At 52.1% G+C, this 18467-nt stretch overlaps 1 protein-coding gene across 1 annotated transcript; it reads left to right on the top strand.

The window, feature by feature from the left end:
- Window positions 1-2058: 2058 nt before the first annotated feature.
- NAA40 (N-alpha-acetyltransferase 40, NatD catalytic subunit) lies at window positions 2059-15224 on the top strand. The gene is made up of 8 exons (XM_077115890.1): window positions 2059-2267; window positions 8020-8115; window positions 9022-9074; window positions 11244-11339; window positions 11425-11583; window positions 11759-11842; window positions 12263-12340; window positions 12599-15224. Exons 1-8 carry the CDS (start codon window positions 2262-2264, stop codon window positions 12738-12740), a joined length of 714 nt encoding a protein of 237 aa, XP_076972005.1. The 5' UTR covers window positions 2059-2261; the 3' UTR covers window positions 12741-15224.
- The last annotated feature ends 3243 nt before the right edge of the window (window positions 15225-18467 follow it).

Raw genomic sequence — 18467 nt, 5'->3', positions numbered from 1 at the left:
AGGACAAGCTCAAATCCCCCCTCTTCTTACCTGGGCCACCCTCCTCCCACCCTTACTTAGCTCCCTCTTGTGTCCCCAGAGTGCTAGCAACCAGATTTTCAGACAGCCAGATGGGACTACCTGCCTCCCCTCTGTGACCTCATCCAGTCTCATGGCTTTCAATACCATCAGTATGCCCTCTCGGCACTGAAATTTGCCTCTCCCCTGAGCCCCAGACTCTTCCTACTCCCCATTTCCACATGAGCATCTAAAAGGCCGCTCAAATAGAATAAATAAGAAAAAAATAATAATGAAAGACAGTTCAAATCTGACCTGGCCCAAATCGAAATTCCTGATCTGCCCCTGCCCCAAACCTGCCCCTCCAGACCCATCCACACTTTGGTGGAAGCCACTCCATTTTTTCAGTAGCTCAAGCTAGAAACCTTGAAGGCATCTTCACTCCTTTTTTTCCCTCACCCACCACATGTTAACCCACCAGCACCTTCAACGTGTATCCAGAACCCAACTCCTTTTCCCACCTCCATCCTTACTCACCATCTTGGATTATAGCAGTGGCTTCGGCACTGGCCCGCTTCTTCCTTTTACCGAGATCCCAACACTTTCTTCTCAACCCAGCAGCCAAAGTTTTCCGATTAACACAGAAATCTGTCCGATTGCTCCTCCACTGGAACTTCTCACTTGCTCAATCACAGTCTTTCAAAACCTACATACCCTAAGGGATCCCTCCTCCCCTTAACTCTCTGATTTCACTTCCGTCTCTTCTCCAGCTGCCCCACCCTGCCCCAGCCACTCTGTATTTCATGCAGTTCCTCAAACATTCCAGGCATACTTCATCTTGGGGATTTTGCATTTGCTCTCCCCCTCTGTCCGGAATGCCTTTCCCCCACATATCCACAGGACTCACTCTGCTCCCTTGCCTCCTTCAGATCTTAACTCAAATGTCACTTCACTTTCTCATGTTCGCCTTCTCTTTGCACCCTAGATAAAAGCCGGACCCAACCCCCTTCCCTGCTCCATTTCTCTCCATCGCACCAATATCATCTAACAAACTATGAATTTTAGCTGTTTATCTAATTACCTGCCTCCTCCTAGCATTCACGTTCTAAGGGCAGTGCTTTATCTTTTTTTGGTGTGGTGTGCTACCTGGAACAGCGCCTCACATGAGACTCAATAAATTGTTGATTGCCTGTTTGGGGGGCGTGCATTGTGCTGTGCACTAAAGAGTATATAAGGAACACTACCTGACAAAGTCCCTGAAGCTTAAAACTTGGGCAGCCTTTCTCTGATTTTCCTGTGCAGGACCCAATTAGGGAGCTTTTAGAAGCGAAGACTTTGTCTCCATCCCCTGGAGATTTCGGGGGTGGGGGGTGGGGTAGGACTCAGGATGTTGCAGGCTGCGCAAGCTCCCCAGGTGATCTTGAGGCCGGTTTTGCGGGGTCACACTCTAGTGTGCTGGGATAGACTGAAATGACCATACCCGTCGTCTCATTTTAAAAGCACCGTTCACTCTGTATTCAGCGGTCACATGCCTTCTCTAAACTAACTGGTGTTTTGGAAGGCGATAGCATCTTGCTCCTCTCTGTGTCCCCTGGGGTCAGCCCCGAGTAGGTGTTAGTAAATGTTTACTGCGAGAGCGAATGAATGAATGGAAGGTGAATGAATGGGTAGAAGACGGATGAATGAATAACACGGCTGTGGTTAGAAAAGGAATTCCAAGGGTTCAAGATCTTAGAAGGTGGGACGGTTTCTAGAAATCTCCCCCGAGAGGATTGTAGGAGGCCGTAATGCGACTGGTCTTCGGTGAAGAGAAGGGAAGCTCCCGGACCGCGGAGAAGCCGAGCGCAGAGGCGGGGCCGCCACCCACCCGGCAGCCCGAAGCGCGCTTCAGCGAGCTGGGGCGCGGACCCAGGCCCGGCGCGGCCGTTGCCATAGCTACAGACACAGCCTGGCGAGGAGGGGGCGGGGCCCGGGTTGCACGTCATTCCCAGCGCGACGCTCCTCCGCGCCTCGCGCCTCTTTCTGGTCCGCAACCCTCGGGCCCGCCTCCCGGGCTCTCCACCTGCGCGCCTTCCCTTGCCACCAGCTCGTTGCGCCCCCGGGTTCTGCGCCGGCGCGGTGCCCGCGAGGGCGCGCAGAGGAGTCCGCGAGACGCATGCGCAGTGCGGGGTTTGCTGCCGCTCTCGTGTCGCCGCCGCCGCCGCCGTTGCCGCCTCCCTGCCGGCGAGTGTGTAAAGGAGGAGCCGAGGGTCGCCGCCGCCGCCATGGGGGTGAGTGAGGCCGGGAGAGGGGACAAGACGTCCAGGAGAGCTCCTCACCCCCCTCGCCCCCTTCTCCCCATTGTTCCTCAACCCCCCTCTCACGTGACCCTGACCCCCTTCGGCCTCACGTGACCCCCCCCCAGTCCCCACATGACCCGACTCCCCCATTCTAAGTATCCCCACGCTTGGCCTAGCGCGAGAATCTCCTGGGAGTCCCCCTTCTCCGGGGCCCCACCTCCTGGAGTGCCCCCCACCCCTTGCGTCAAGCCGGCCCTTCCTTCCTCGCTGACCTGTTATCTTCTTGGCCTCCCCTCCCCCCACCCCGCGCTCCCAGAGTTCAGTCCCCTCGCCCCCGGGGCTCACCCATCACCGGGCTGTCACCGGCTTCGGGGCTTCCCACATCCTAGACCAACCCTGGCTTGGAGGGGACTGAGGCCCAGAGAGAAATAGGCACATATCCAAGGTCACTCAGACGGTTACTGGGGAACCCGACCCCAGGCCGCTGCACTTCCCGCTACTCCGACATCCCGCGATGCCTGTTCCCCTAACCTTCCTTGGAAACCTCTCCTCCAGTTTCCTCCTCCTCCTAAAGCATTCTCTTCCCTTCCAGCAGAGGCCTGCTTTCACAGCCTCCTAGATGCAGCAAAGTGTTCCGTACTATTACTTGGGTTGTTAGTAGCCTTATTACTGCAGGTGGCTTTGCAGGGGGGAGATAGAGGTCCATGGTAATTGCTCAGGTGGGGATGATTATTGGCCCCTGCTCTGTGCCAGACAGCCAGGAGATGCATTTTGGTGTCTTTCCCGGCACACAAGCCTGTGCTGATATAGGGTCAGGAATAAGTTACATGTTTTCTCTGCAAGTTCACCATACTAAAAGTTCAATCAGGCGCCTATCAGTCACTCTCCTAAAAATGTAATTGACCCTCCTTGGTATTGTCTGTATTAGTACTTACATGGAATTTCCTCCACCCTCAGGGAACCCTGATTTTGGAGTCAAAGACTCCTTGGTTCCAGCCCCATCTTTGCTTATGCCAGTGACAAGCCCTTCTGACTTTAAATTTCCTCTTTTGTGTAATAGGGATAAAGACACCTGCCCTATAGGGTTCTTGTAAGAATTGAATGAGATAATGGATGTAACCACCAGGTCAGTGCCTCTTAAATCGCGACTGCTATTTTTGCTAAGAATTATCTTAGCCTTTCTATTGGTTTTCTAAAATAGATTTGTGCTATTTTTAACCCATTGGGTTTGTCCCTACTGTTATTAACCTAGATTTTTTTCCCACCTAAATACTTATTGACTGAACAAATCAGCTCTTAGATGAAAATAGTTTTCCAATCTATGTCAAAACACATCACCATTTATCATGTTTCAACAAGGAATTTGGGATACCATGTGCTTCATCTGTAGGAAATCTCAAGTTTAGAGACCTTGGGTGTATTTACTTAGATTGTGGTGAAGAGTCCCAGACCCTAACTCTTGTTGAATTGAGATGAAGCATATGTCCCCAGAATTGCTTAGCAGTTATGTAGCCAGTATTAGCCTCTCCAGACTGAGCAGAAAACAAGAAGCCCAAAATGGTGTCTGGGTCAGCACTTCCTCGTAGGTTCATTTGAAATGACAGATCCCAGAGACACAGCGAACCTTGCTTCCTTTTGGACTCCAGTCTTTTTACCTTCACACTTTTCAGTTGTGTTTTTCAGAACAGCCCCTATAAAGCTCTTCTGGCCTAGAACTTTTTGCAACAACTGAGAGACTTGAGTTGTCTTCCCAGAAGCAGAGCTGGAATTCTCTCATCTCCCTCACTCCTCATCAGCCCCCTCACCTTGGTATCAGAAAGGTTATTGCTCCTAGTGGTCACCAGCTGGTAGAGGCTCTGCCCCAGCCTGACCTCAGGCCGAGGGGACAGTGTTGCCACTGATGAGTACTGTTCTCTGCAGAGGTCTTTTGCCCTGGCTGCCACACATACATATGGCCTATTAAGAATTAGGATCTCGCTGCCTGTCTTCCTTCTCTCAGAACAAGTGTTTTCCAGGTCCTGGATGTCATGTGGGATGGAAGCATTGACCCTGAGAATCTCAAGACTCCCAGTGTACTTTTCTGAAAGGTGTCTCTGGCCCACTTCTGGTGTTTTTTATTTTCTCTGTGTGACCCCTGGCAGTTGGAGCACGGCGCATGGAGACACAAGTCTTGATAGGAATAGGAGTTTTACAGCTGCATTCAAAAATGACATCCATATAACTCTTTTCACAAGGCCTGCCTTATAAATGTAATTGTGACAGCGTGGAGAGCGCGTGAACTTTTGGCTTGTAACTGGATTTGAATGTTGGATGATTCGTTCTGCAGCTTATGAATGGAATACCCCCAGTCTGCTGAACATGGAATACACTGGTGAATGAAGCAGCTGTGGCTTCTGCCTCGTGGAGTACATTCTGGTGGGGATGAGGGGAGGGGCGGTAGGAAGACTGAGAATGTGACAGTGAAGCCAAGAACTCTGCTGACTGGCATTGCGGCCCTGGAAGTTATTTACCTCTTTGTGCCTTGATTTTTCTCATTAGAGAAGTGGGAATGCAGACCTTGCTGAGTTGTAAGGATTAGAAATAGATCATCTGTAGTCAAGCTCTGCAGAGTACCTGAACCTAGAGGGTCCTCGTAAACACAGGGTGTTACTATAAAGAGTTTTCTTTCCTCACAAAAGTCCAGTCTAACATTTTATCCTCACAAAAGACCTGTGAGGTGTGTGACATCATTAGCCCCATTTTACAGATGAGGAAATTGAGGTTCCGATAACTTGCTCCAAAGAGATTATGTAAGATGCCCAAAATCACACGGCTATGAAGTAGAAGAGCTGAGAATCAAATCCAGACCTTGTCTCAAAATCCTACGCTGTTATTAATATAAAGCTCACTTGGGAAAGAGCCTTTACTACAATGAGCTTCTGTTCATTGTGCCGATTTCCTATTTTAATTAGAATAATTTTCCTGTGTCCCTGCAGGGCAGTCTCACTTCCACAAGGCAGGGGCAAAGTTAATTGGAGCAGGAGACCTCCTTACCTAATGTTCATTAGGTCTGAGGCAAAGGCCTGACCTGTTGCTGGCCCAGCCCACTGCAGCCTCCCTCACACCCTGTGTGCAGGCAGCGAAACCGTCCGGGGGCTCTGTCATCAAACTGCATTCTCAGACCATGGTAGCCCTAAGTCTCTGGGGATCCCCTGGCTTGCTTTTTCAGTGTATAAATAAGCCCATAAATCTGGATGCTCAGGGCTGACCCTCCTGCTGCATGTGCTCAGGAATTACTTACTTCATATGCTTGGAAACGAAACAGTTTCAGTGGGAGTCACACTTCCCTTCCAGCACCTTGATCTTCAGCTCTGTGTTAGGTTGAGAGAGAGCCAGCCTGCAGAGTGGAGGGAGGGAGTGTGCCTTTACTGTAATGGTGTGCTAGCTTCTGATCCAACCTTACGGCTGGTCTCTGAGACCAGCATTCGTACCCCCGTCTCCCTAGAGAGCATGTTGCCTTCAGAAGTCATGCAGGGAATGGCAGGGGGGAGTGTTAGCCCAGTCCAGTTGATGCTGAAGCTGATGCTCTTTCTGCCTCGTTGGGCAGTCCCAGAAACCTTCCATCTCGAGGTTTCCCTTTTCCTTAAGCCTACCTTGGCATGGCAGGCAGGCCTGGAGTAGCATTGTATTGTCAAGTCAGCTGGTACCAAGCAAGAAGGGCAATGAGAAATGAGCTGCTGAGCGGTTGTTTGAGGGCCCCTGAACCCTGGGCCTTATCTTGGCAAGCTCACAAGGTCACTAGATGGTAGGATGGAAGTTCATTACACTGAGTGTAGCCTCTAGCGGTGGGAGCAGCACAGCTGGTGGAACAAGCACAGCCTGCAGCCCAAACCTCAGGTTGCACCTCCCTTCTGCCACTTCCTCTCTGAGGAACTCCGTCCTGTCATCCCCTCATGCCTCAGTTTCCTAATGTGTCAGGGGAGGTGATGGATTCTGCTCTGAGAATTGAACAAGATAATGTTTTGAAAGTTCATTACAAGCTGTGGTATCTCCTCTTATCCTGATACCCAAATTCCCAGAGCAAAAAATGTTTGCTATAAAACCTACACATTGTAGAAAGGGGATAGTTATCCAGCATGTGCATGTGGCAACAGTCTGTTCTCTTCTCTTTGCTCCTTCCTATAGGAAGGTAAGAAATGGGATCTGGCCTGGCTTCCAGCACAGCAGTGAACCTGAAGATAGCAAATAGCTGGTGCTGGTGGAGTTTGTACTTACAGGAGCAATCCCTGGGAGTTCATGGCATCTGAACTCTTTTGCCTCATTGTTTGCAGCAGGAGTTAAGCAGTCTCATTCCTTGGGAAATAGAAGGCAGAATTTACCCCAAGAAACTTTCCCAGCAGCTGGTTTTTCAACTCATCCAGAATATTATTCACACTGTGTATCCTTTTGTGGGTCCAATCAGTGCACGGCTAAGATGGAATTGGGGGAATAAAACCTGTCTTTGGGCTTAGAAGGTGGCACTAAGGGAGCTGAGGGTGGGGGTTGTATGAAGCGCTGCCATTGGTAAAAAGCAGAACTGTCTTAACGGTGCCTTTGAGGTGCCTTTTTGGGGGCCCAGGCCAGATGAGTGAACACCACTTGAGGCATGTGCTGCATTATTCCTTGGCAGTGAAAATGATATAACTGTCCTTTATTGAGTGTGTGCTATGTGCTGTTGCCACTCTCGCGGGTTTGGGAGGGATTCAAATCCCTACTCATCAGACGAGAGAAAGAATGCTTGGAGGAGGATGGTATTTTGCCCTAGGATCCATAGGGAGTGAAGAGCAGAACTTTGGACTAGTTCTGTCCAACTCCAGAGCCTAGGCTCTTTGCCTATGTTCCCCAGCTTTTTATCAGAAGATAAGGGGTCCATTTAGGCCCAAGAAAAGCCTGCATGAGGCCCAAACCAGATCTGATGTAGATGCAGTTGTGGGTGATTTGCTGTTTTTCCCTGTGCAAGGAAAGTTTCCCTTTGCCCCTCCTCTGCTGCCTGTGTGCCCGGCAATTTGGGCTTGCTGGGCCCATGTCAGCTTCCCCGCTTCCTGGGGTGACCCCTCAGGCCCTCCCTTCACCGTTTTGCTAGATGTGCTTGTGCCTGCCATGTGTTGGCCTTGGCTGAGCAGGGCTTCTGGGATGTGGCCCTATACCTGTAGACAGAATCTCCTGGTGCTAGCTTGGAATCGGGACTCAGCTCTCCAGGAGGGCTGCCCCCACACCCACCTTTAGCTCCTGAAGTCATAAGACACTGAAAAGGCTTTGAAGAGATTTCTGCTTAGGAACAGCCATCAGCATGTACCTCAGCTGCTGTCTCCTTCCTGAAACCTGCCCTGGATATGTTTAAAATTAGTTGCTCCCTCCTCTGGAGGGAGTGGATTAGATACCTGCCAGGCACTAGCCTCTGCTGCAGGAACCATCAGATTATCTCACTGGGGCCTTATAGCAACGCGAGGGTCAGAAGGGTCAGTGTTCTTCTCTCAGCAAGGAAGCCGGGAAGTCTGGTGAGGTTCCCAAGGTCTCGTGACTAGGAAATGGTGGAACCTTTCCAGAGCCTGGATCTCACCCAACCCACCACATGTGCAGCGACAAGGGTGGGAAGTTTCCTGCCACTGAGGCCAAACCTGCAAATGCAGGCACCCTTGCAGAAGGAAATCCCCTCAAAGGGGAAAGTCAAGTCTTTGGTTGGCCGCAGCCCTTCCAGCTCAAACTTTGCTTTTCCCTGTTACAGAGAAAGTCAAGCAGAGCAAAGGAGAAGAAGCAGAAGCGGTTGGAGGAGCGAGCAGCCATGGATGCCGTCTGTGCCAAAGTGGACGCTGCCAACAGGGTGACTCTCCCGTCCTTATCTGTCCCCTGCCTCCTGGAACTTGCTTTTTAATTTGACTTCTTTTGGCGCCACTCTGTGGCAGAATTGTGTTACTACCCACCCAAATCTCTCCCTTGGCCTCCTTGCTCATGCAGAGGGATGCAAGCACGGGCTGGCTCTGAGAGCTGGAAGGAAGTGCCAGTGACTGGCCCAGGTGTGCAGGGATGTGGCTTCAGACAGAACTTGCTGCTTTTCTCTCTCGGAGTCTCCTTCCTTACCACTAGAGGATTTCTTGTTAGGATTTTGGAGAGGAGTGTACAGTTTTCTCATTCATTCCTTTGGGACTTATTGGCTGCCCATGAGATACTGAAGGCTGTGCTGGGGACCAAAAGCTGCAGCAGCCTGGTCCTCTAGGGCCATGGCCAGGGGAGGCGTAGCCATGAACCTGAGTGCCAGATGGACCCAGCCTGGCAGGGTCTGGCCATCCTTCTTGCCCCCATCCTCCTCCCTTGCTGTGCTAGCCCACCCTCTTAAGCATGTGCCATTCATACAGGACGTGGTTGGAGCTTTGACTAGGTAGGCCAGGAGCTGCTTCTCAGAAGTGTGCCAGTGGGTCTGTGGTCTGCCTTCCTTGGGTTAGCTGAGCCAGGAGCGGGTATTATGCCCATGGGTATTATGCCAGAAAAGCCTCTTTCCTATAAAATGAAGCTACTGGAGCTCTCTTGGGCCTCCTTACCAAAGCTGCCTTCCTCCATGCAATTTGTGAACTGAGGCTTGAAGGGAGGGTTAGTGTCAGGGCTCCTGGGGCCAGGAACCAAGCCTCCCTACAAGGGTCTGCACGGCACTGAACTTCCAGGTAGTGGGGGTCTGCAGGGCAGCCCGGCTGCTGCACGTGTGTTTGTGCTACTCCTCTCTTTCCTTCCTCAGCTTGGAGATCCCTTGGAGGCTTTCCCCGTGTTCAAGAAATACGATCGAAATGGGTGAGTCATATTTAGCAATCCTAACTGTTGTCTCTAAGTGTCTTCAGGAATTCACGTTTCCAAAGTAGGCTTCCTCATTCTTCTTTCTTGAAAAGAAGCAGAAACTGGCTAGTGCCCTCTGTTGATGGAGAATCCCCTAGTTAAGAAATTTGTGCACGAGCAAAGAGTATACTTAATTGCAAACTGTTTAGGACTTTGTCTTCTCTCTGTGCATAGAGCCGAAACAAATTTGGAAAATCACCTGGTCTGAGGCTCAGAGAAGTTGGAGGAGATTCCGAACTTTGGTGTCTCCCCCTGACAGCTAAGGGGTCTTTTAATTCCCAATCCAGCTGATGAGTAATACTTAATTGTGAAAAGGTTTTGTGGCTGCAGACAAATTGGCCTGACCTCTCAGTGTTTGCATTTTCTAATTAGAAATATTCTAGGTGCCTTCTTCGTAGAGTTGTTGGGAAGGTTAGATGTAAAGTGTTTGTGTCTGGAGCATACTATAAGCTATTTAAGTGTTAGCTATTATTTTCACTGTTATTATTACTAATCCAATTTAGTATACGGTCTGCATTAATTAAAACTATCTTCTTTCTGTTGGTAAAATAGGAGGCATAATCTGTCCTGCCTGCAATGCTGTTGATGAGTCTCTTTTCTATAATGTAACTTTTTGGTTTAGAGGAAAAAACAGACTTTGTGGCTTTAGTGAAACCTGGATTTAAATCATAGCTCTGCCTCTTATTAGCTTGATGTGTGCCCCCGACAGGCCACTCATCCTCCTCAGGCTTCATTTTGTGATCGGTTAAATGGGGTGATGATGCCAAACTTGCAAGGTTGTTTTAAGGAGGGAAGAGAATCTGTCCAACTCCATATGTAACCGCTGGTATGAATATGTTAATGAATAAGACAGACAAATGGAAATAAGTGAAATAGGAAATAAAGATTGTAGCAGGTAGAAATAGATCTGCCTTTTATAGGTATATCTGAATTTCACAGTATCACATCAGTTTATTATTATTTCTTCCTTCCTGTTATCAGACATGCTACTTACTGTTCCTTTTATCATTTAACTTCCGGGAAGTCCTTTGGGAGAGTTTAGATTTCCCTTGCTAAGATATCTCTTAATGTTTCCACTTTACACATGCCTCCTAACTTCCAGAAATACAAAATGACTCTGAAGCAGGCATTGCCAGCTGATTCTGGGCTCCTTTGGTGCTTGGAATCCTGTGTGATTCACGTGGCAGTGGTCCTACTTCCACATACTTAAAGAATTCAGATTAATGGAGAAGTTAGACCTGCAGACAGGCCTTTGGAAAATTTATGGATAAGGCACAGGCAGTGCTGTGCGGTACTTACAAAGAAAGGAAGACTCTCGAGGAAGAAGAAGTTGCGAATTTACAAGGCTGAGCCCATTTGCCGCTTCCATGGTGTCCTGTCAGCAGACGGCACCATGTATTCCAAATGAAGCATCTTCTGACAGACCTTGTGAAAGGCTATGGAAGGAATTTGAAACGGGCTTGTTAAGGACCTCAAGCCTGCTGACGTCAGTCGTTTCAGGATGTGGTGCTACCTAAAGCGTGTGGTTTCACAGTCTGGCTAACAGCTTGAACCGTGTTTTGCTTAAGTTTCCTCTAGAAATTGATACCTTGATGCCTACAGCATTTGTTAGTAAGCAGAAGGCTGGGTTGGACACTACTCTGCCCTGTTTGTGCCAGTTGCATGCTCAGAAGATGAGGCTAGCTGGACCCCTCAGAGGTGTGTTTGTGTTGGCCCTGGTGGTCTTGAAGGACTGAGATTGCCCTGTGCGTTTGGAAGGTTGGTAGATAAGAAAGGGAGACGTCTCTGGGGAGGATTCAATTCAGAAATCTAAAGCAATGGGAGGAGCGCCTAAGGGCAATGGTTGTGGGAACAAAGGAGGCCAGAGTGTTTCTGACAAAGTACCTGAAGTACCTGAAGACACTGCAAGGGTTAGGAAAAGAGCAGGTAGGAGAAAGGGACGTAGTTCACCCTGTGTTGAGTCTGGTGAGGACAGCTGAGGGGAGGCAGGAAATCCCACCTGTGGTTGGGGTGGAGGGCCAGGTGACCACAGCTGTTAATCTCAGCCCTAAGTGACCATCCTGTGCATCAAAAGCTTGGGTCCTCAACTGTGCCCTGGCTCCAAAGTCCTCCTTTTCTTCTTTGCAGGTTAAATGTCTCCATTGAGTGTAAGCGAGTGTCTGGACTGGAGCCAGCCACGGTGGAGTGGGCCTTTGACCTCACCAAAACCAATATGCAAACCATGTAAGGGTGCCCCGCAGGGCTTGTCATTCCCTGCCCAGCTTTTCTCTCCCAGAGTTCCCAAGCCGACTTTCCCCAAATTTCCCAGGTATGAGCAAAGTGAGTGGGGCTGGAAGGACCGAGAAAAACGAGAGGAAATGACAGATGACCGTGCCTGGTACCTCATTGCTTGGGAAGAGAATTCCATCCCGGTTGCCTTTTCTCACTTCCGATTTGATGTGGAGTGCGGGGATGAAGTCCTGTACTGGTAGGAACTGCAGCATGGGGCTGGGATGGTGGGTGAGTAGACATTGACCTTGCTCCGGGCACTCCAGCCATGAGACATACCCTAGGGGCTGACAGGGCTGCATGTCTCCAGTGGGCCTGACCGTAGTCTCTTCAGGCACCACCCTTTACACTCCCCTCTCTGATGCTTCCTCCAGTTACGAGGTGCAGTTGGAAAGCAAGGTGCGGCGGAAAGGCCTGGGGAAGTTCCTCATCCAGATCCTGCAGCTCATGGCCAACAGGTAAGGGCCGCCTTCCTGGACACCCACGTGCTCGTCCTCGGAGGGAGCTGCCTCGGAGGCTGTGCTCTTCCTTGAGGTTCAGAAGGATGCGATACTCCCTGCCTTGCCAGGACTCCAGATGCAGCGCTGTGGCAGCTTTTGAGTACCTTATCTGTGCTGCGCTCTGTGCCTAAGGAGTGGGGATGCAGAGAGGAAGTGGGAAAGAGTCCTGCTCCGGAAGCAGGCAGAGTCAGGTGGGGGTGCCCGATGCCCATGCACCCTGAGAAGCTTGTGATAAAGGAAAGTGGCAAGCATGATGGATGCCACGAAGCTGGGGTCAAGGCGCAGAAACATTTCTCATGGGAGCAGATGGAGGATGGCAGGAGAGGACTCGGTCTCTGCTTCTTTTCCTAAAAGGTGTCCTTTCAACTTCCTTTTCAGCACACAAATGAAGAAAGTTATGTTAACAGTATTTAAACACAATCATGGAGCCTACCAGTTCTTCAGAGAAGCGCTACAGTAAGGGACTGGGCCTGACCCGGGGCCCTCGGGGTGGTGGATGGGCCGTTTCCTTGACCTTGTCCTTGTCCTTGTCCCCGTCCCTCCTGAGCCTGAGGCAGGGATGGGTGAGATGGCACGGCGATGTCCTCTGATTTGGTTGCCTCACCTGCCCTTACTCCTAGAGGTCTCGTAAGCAGGCTGGTGGGAAAGGTTTCAAGCTAGGGAGGAGAGCGACCAGCTACCCCCAACCCACCCTTTTCTCCGCCTGCCTTGCAGATTTGAAATTGATGACTCTTCCCCCAGCATGTCTGGCTGCTGTGGGGAGGACTGCTCTTATGAGATCCTGAGCCGGAGAACCAAGTTTGGGGACAGCCAGCATTCCCATGCCGGCGGACACTGTGGTGGCTGCTGCCACTGAACAACTCAAGCTGCTCGCAAGTCAGAATGCTCTGTGCTAAGGCCTGTCCTCTCCCTGGTCTCACGCTGCCTGCCAGGCACCCTTAGGGCTGTGGCTCCCTCAGCCTGCACGTGGCAGGCTGTACTCTAAAAGCACAGAATCCTGGGGGAGGAGTGGTCTAAGTTGCGGAGATGCTCCACTCCTCCTCTTTTCTCCTGGAAGACCAGAGAGGAGGAGATACTGAATGGGAGTGGGCAGAGGCCAGGCTGAAGCGTTTCTCACACAGTGGCTGCCTCCTCACTTGGCACTTGGGTCCTCATGCATAAGGTTCCCCCACTTCTCTGCAGCTGGATTCTTGGTGGCCCCCCTGCCCCCTACGTGGACAAATGGAGTGTTTGTGCCCATTTTTACGAGAGTCTGAAGTCCTAGTCTGGGGTCTGGTGGTCCTGAAAGAGGAGTGGACATGGTGTGTGATTTGGATGTAAAGAGACTTAAGAGAAGCCGTGCTCTGCCAAGACACAGGGAAGTGAGGGAGCTCTTTCTAACTGTGCTTTCGTGGATCTGCAGTTAAAGTGGAATTGCCCCAGGGGACCAGCCACCTCGGGGAGGAAGGTTCCATCTTGCTCCATTGCTGTCAGAGGGGCTGGGAGGACCAGGGACAAGGTATCACCTGGACGCCCTGTGGGGCAATCACTTTTCTGACTTTTGGACGTTACTTCATTCTACGTTTACCTTCTTGGTGTCACGCAGTGACAGTACAGCAGTGACTCAAGGTTTTCATTCATAGAAGAAAGCCAGAGACCCTACCTGTTCCTCCCCATCGTCCTTTGCACTCTTTCCCCCACTTCTTACTCCCGCCCCGTATACCTCTGCTCTCATTCTCAAGGGGGGAGTACGTCAGGGAGTCCCTTGTCTTTCCCCAGAAGGAGCTCTTGCTCCCGGTATATTCCTTGCCATTCTTCTCATGTCTTGGTGCTGATAGCTCTCTGAAGGTGGGACATCCCACCCTTTACTCTCCCTTGCCTTCGAGAGCCCCCAGCCAGCGCAGGCCTGCTCTGCCTGCTCTCCCCAGCCTTGCCCCTTGCCTCAGTGAGGCACTATTGGCTCTGCCTTGGCCGGGCCACAGCTCAGGCCGCAGCAGGAATGCCTCTCCGTAGGCAAAGCAGCTGCTTCTCTCTGGTGTTACCCTGTGGCAGTGGGCTGGAGCCAGGAGTAGAAGTCCTTCCTCTTCCCTTGTGGGATGAAGGCAAAGGTTTTGTCTTCATCAGAGGGGTTGTGTGTTAGAACTTGTACACATCCTGACCTCTAGGCCTTGTTCCCGTTCCAGGGAAGCAAAAACAAATCCTTATCCAGGAAAAACACCCAACACCTCTCCTTGGACATTCCTGAGCTCTGCTCTAGGGCATGTCTTAAAGGTTCTAGCCTTTGTGAAGTTGCTCTCGTGAAAGGTCTGTTGGTCCCTCTGACTTTGACATCTGTTCACTTCCCCACCCTCTGCCCCGACTCCTGTGGCTGTCTGTCCTGACAGGATCTCCCCAGCACTGTTCTGGCTTCTCCACCCAGATTCCTGCCTGGGCAGGGACCAGTGCCCGTGGGCCTCCTCGCCAGCCTGGCCCCTCTGCTGAGTGCCTATGCTGCTCTTGACCCCACCAGCAGTGGGGCTGGGCACTCCCCTGGAGAGGGCCTCACGGCTTGGCGCTGGGGTCAGCCCATCTCTCCCGTATCCCACCGGCTCCCCAGCAGTTTTACCAGAGGGTGAGATCTTAAATTTCTGGGAGAGGATTGGTCAACTTCCACAAATCATGAAAAGGAAGAAGCATGTTTAAGAGGAGGTTTCTTCTGATTCTTGTCTCTCAAAGGACACAGAATGATAAATATTCTCTCAGTATCAATAAACATTGATCATGGATTTCTGATACCTCCCTCTCAAGGGGACCAAAAGGAACCCGCAGTGTAAATCCCATGTAAGGTGAGTTCAGTGTACGTTCTCTTTCCAGTGATTGGATGCGTGGTACCAAGCCCACAGGTCAGCAGGGTGCTCGGGGCCTGTGCCCAGAGCCCCTCTCAGGGCCAGGGCTGGGGTGGGGGAGGAGCTGCCTGCGACCAGCAAGCACATCGCTCTCTGGTTGACGCTGACCCTGTGGAGTCCCCAAGCACCAGGCTTTCTCCACTTCCCCTAGCTCTTGGTTTTGAGAACCAAAGCAGGCCTTTTGCACCAGGCTTTTTGCTTTTTGTTTGGGGCATGTTAAAATATTTGTTAAGATACCTTTTTAGTTGTATCCACCCTATTTCAGGTTGTTTTTGTTGGTGGGTATGTGTATATGACATCTGTATGGTTCTTTTTTTAACCCTTTCTGGTTTTGTAGAAGAAACTCGGAAGATAAACTCCCCCTTGATATATATTATTTTTTCTTTAGCAACTTATCACTGGAATCAAAGAGAGGAAGTGATCTCTTTTTTTCATTGGTTGTATTTGTATGTCACAAATAAAAGACACTTTGTTCAGCTGCTGGGATGGCTTCCTGATGCTGGGGTGCCATGGGCTCAGAAAAAACCAGACCTTGGCACGGTGAGGTTCCCCTCAGACTGTTCTGTCGTTCAGTCTGGATGGCGGCGTCTGAACGTGGGAAGGAGGCCTAGGGCCTGAGGCAATCTCGGGGTGCCTGGAGCCACCACCCAGAGGTGGGAACTGAGACCAAATCTGGGTTTGTGCCACCTCCCAGAAGCCTTGGGTAGAGGTCGGAGTGTTCTCTTGTAAGAAACAGACCCAAAGGAAGGGTAACTCGGGGCAGGAAAGTTATGAGCTGGGGGAGGTTGCGACCCTAGTGTGGCAGGTGGTGCCATGTTGGCTGGGCAGAGAGGTGGGGAGCTGGGCTGAGAAGGAGCCAACCTCACGCCTCTGCTTGGTGGTCCAGATCTGCTGTGAGGGGAAGGGAAGGCCAGCAAGGAACCCCTGGTCCTCACAGGCGGAGATGAGTTGGGGAGAGTAGCAGGGTGAATAGCTGTTAGGGCGGTACCGGTTGGCATGACTGGCCTCTGCCCTGTGGGTGGGGCACACCCAGGGAGCTGTTTGTGCAGCTACCTTATCTTTGAGGTGCAAAGAAAGGCATCACAACTCTGGGAAAGGAGAGCATTTTGCTGCACATGTACAACATAATTCTCTCGTGACAGAACTGTGCCCCTAAACCCCCAGTTCTTTGTTCTTTAAAAGCTGTTTTTAAAATCCCAGACAGGATTTTCCCTTTGCTGCAGGGTAAATGGCCAAAGTTGAAATAACGTGGAGCCCTTCCTTCATCACCAGTAGAGGGTTCCAGGAGGGCTAAGGGCTGTACCCACCTGCCCTACCACCTTCCTGAGTGGCCTGGGCAGGCTGTCTCTCTGGTCCTCAGCCGCTGCATGGGGGAGCTGTGCTCTTCCTCAGTGGGGTGATTCCTCGAAGCTGCCTCTTGCTGTAGCCTCCAGCCTGTCCTCTAGCTGCAGCTCAGGGTTCTGCACTCAAGTGCTACTTGCAGAAACAACTGTACACCTTGCAGGGCATATAGAGAAACAATTGCTAGATGAGTGGTCTCTTTCCGTCAAAGCCTGAGCTAGCTTTAAAGGGAACTGACCTCCGCAGTGAGAGAGGACGCCGGTTTGTAGGTCAGCAGTTAAAACCAGGGTGCAGATTTATTCTGGTTGTTGGTTTTCCCCCATGTGCAACAGGATGGTCCGGGGCAGGTGGGAAGGCATTGCTGAGGAGCCTGGTGATGAGCTGTCTGGGCTGTGAGGTGGAAGGGAACTGGCATTTGGTGAGCCTTGTCTACTCCAGTGACAACCACACGTAGTGCTTCCTGTGCTCCGGGCACCCAAAGTTTCCTGGGCATTGCCTTGTGTAATCTTACAACAGCCCTGTCTATAGAGTGATGGTGGTATCCTCAACTCCAAGAGCAGTGGAGAGTCCCACAGCCTTAAAGTAGCTTACCTCCTAGTAGTAAGTGGCAGAACCAAGATTTTAATCTGGGGTAGGGGGTATTATTCCCATGTAACAAATAAACAGCCTAAAGTGGAGATGGAGCTGAGGCGCATGGCAGCATGTGGAGGACACGGTTATCTGTCTGGCTCTGGGGCCCTTCCCTCCCCCAGCTGCCCTCTGCCCTGGGTGCTGAGAGAGGCCAGTTTCTGCTTTCTGAGAAAGCTGTTTGCCCAGCAGCCTCCCACCTTGATCGTGGTGCTGAGGGCCGGTTGGTGGGGGGGATAGGGGGCGAGGTCCTTGTGGTCCAGTCTGCAATACCGGGTTCCTGGTGGTGCCCCCAGCAAGGTGTTGGCCTACGGGACTTTGCGGCTGTCCTTGTTACACTCCATGATGCAGTTGTCGTCATCTCATGGATTCAGTGGACTCCATGCCTGTTGGTCTCCGGGCTCATCCGCCGCAGGCTTCCTGGGGAATCTCTGGAGGCAGGACCTCAGCCGACCAGAGGGGCGCTCTCTCCCGAGAGGGGCTTTCTTTTGTGCCGGACGGGGTAGAGGGGGCTGCTGAGAAAAACGGGCTCTGGAGTTGAGGAGGTTAGGAGTGTGGAGCGGTTGCCACGCAGGGACAGAGCTTCACCTACAAAGGGGGACTGGAAGGAGTCTCTGGACAGTGGAAGCACCCTTTGCAGGTGGCAGGGAATTGTGCATCGGGCAGCCTGTAACTCTTCTCCTGGGAGGACAGGGAAGGCAGCCTTGGCCAGCTCATTCTCCAAGTCCAGGGCCACGTACCCCAGCTTTTCTTTGATGTCCCACACATCCGGCTGGGTGGGGAGGAGAGGGTGGTGGGTTAGAAGCGACACAGACCTGTATCCCCCACTTGCCTGGTGCCATGACTCCAGAGCCTGCCAGCCAGCTCCTTCCGACCCAGGCCCTCTGCGCCCCGTCCACCTGTCTGGGGCTGGTGCTCTGGGGGAATGGGCAGGGAGTGGCATGCACATGCGTGCAGTTGGTTTCAGGAAATGGTTCTACACTCCCTGGACTCTGCTTGCGAGAATCGGTCAAAGCGAATCTGTACTGGGCCTTTGGGATGCCCTTGTGTGGGGTCCTGGCTTAATTACAGGAGCGTTTGCTGGGAGCTGGCCCATGAGAGGGCCAGCACCCCTGGGGCAGGGTCAGGCCACACCAAATCTGCTCAGCACAGGCTAACCCAGAGTCAGAGGGAGGAGGCCCCGAAGGGATGGGGCTGGGCTGAGAAGGGCTAGAACAGGCTCGCAGCCGTGAGCAGAGGCGAGGGAGCAGGACCCGAGCTGGCTGCAGCTGTCCTCGGAAGTGTCAGGTCCAGCTCTCCTCCCAGGGCCCTGGAAGGATGAGGCTGTGCACCAGGCCCTGTGCCTCTGTGTGGTCCGGCCCAGACTCAGGAGGGTGCTGCTGCAGAGGCGGATTGAGGGTGGGGATGGGGGGTGACCTAGACACTGGGGACCCCTCTCGGGCCGTTTGCCCCATCCCCTCACTGCATTCCATGAGACTGGGGGAGTCAGCGAGGTCCCACCATGCCCAGGTGCTGGGTGGTGTGGGGCAGCACAGAACCCTCGGAATGGGCGTGTTGTGGGTGACACCCTCCCTGAGGTCCAGCACAGTGCCTGCGGGGTGGGTTACAGAGGGACTTCAGAGCTGGGAGTCGGGAAATAAGGGATGGGCCTGCCATCCCCGGGGCAGCCTTTTCTCTGGTGTTGGATGTAAGGAGGGGAGTAGGGCTGAGGGTAGGGGCCCAGGGATGTGGTGCTCAGTTGCAGGGCCTTC

Source organism: Tamandua tetradactyla, chromosome 9 (genome assembly GCF_023851605.1).
Source record: "Tamandua tetradactyla isolate mTamTet1 chromosome 9, mTamTet1.pri, whole genome shotgun sequence".
Taxonomy (NCBI): Eukaryota; Metazoa; Chordata; class Mammalia; order Pilosa; family Myrmecophagidae; genus Tamandua; species Tamandua tetradactyla.
This window is presented reverse-complemented; position numbering and strand designations above follow the sequence as displayed.

Coding starts and splice junctions, on each gene's coding strand:
- NAA40 (XM_077115890.1), top strand. Junction 11,340..11,424: donor AAAACCAATATGCAAACCAT/GTAAGGGTGCCC, acceptor CAAATTTCCCAG/GTATGAGCAAAGTGAGTGGG. Junction 11,584..11,758: donor GGGGATGAAGTCCTGTACTG/GTAGGAACTGCA, acceptor TGCTTCCTCCAG/TTACGAGGTGCAGTTGGAAA.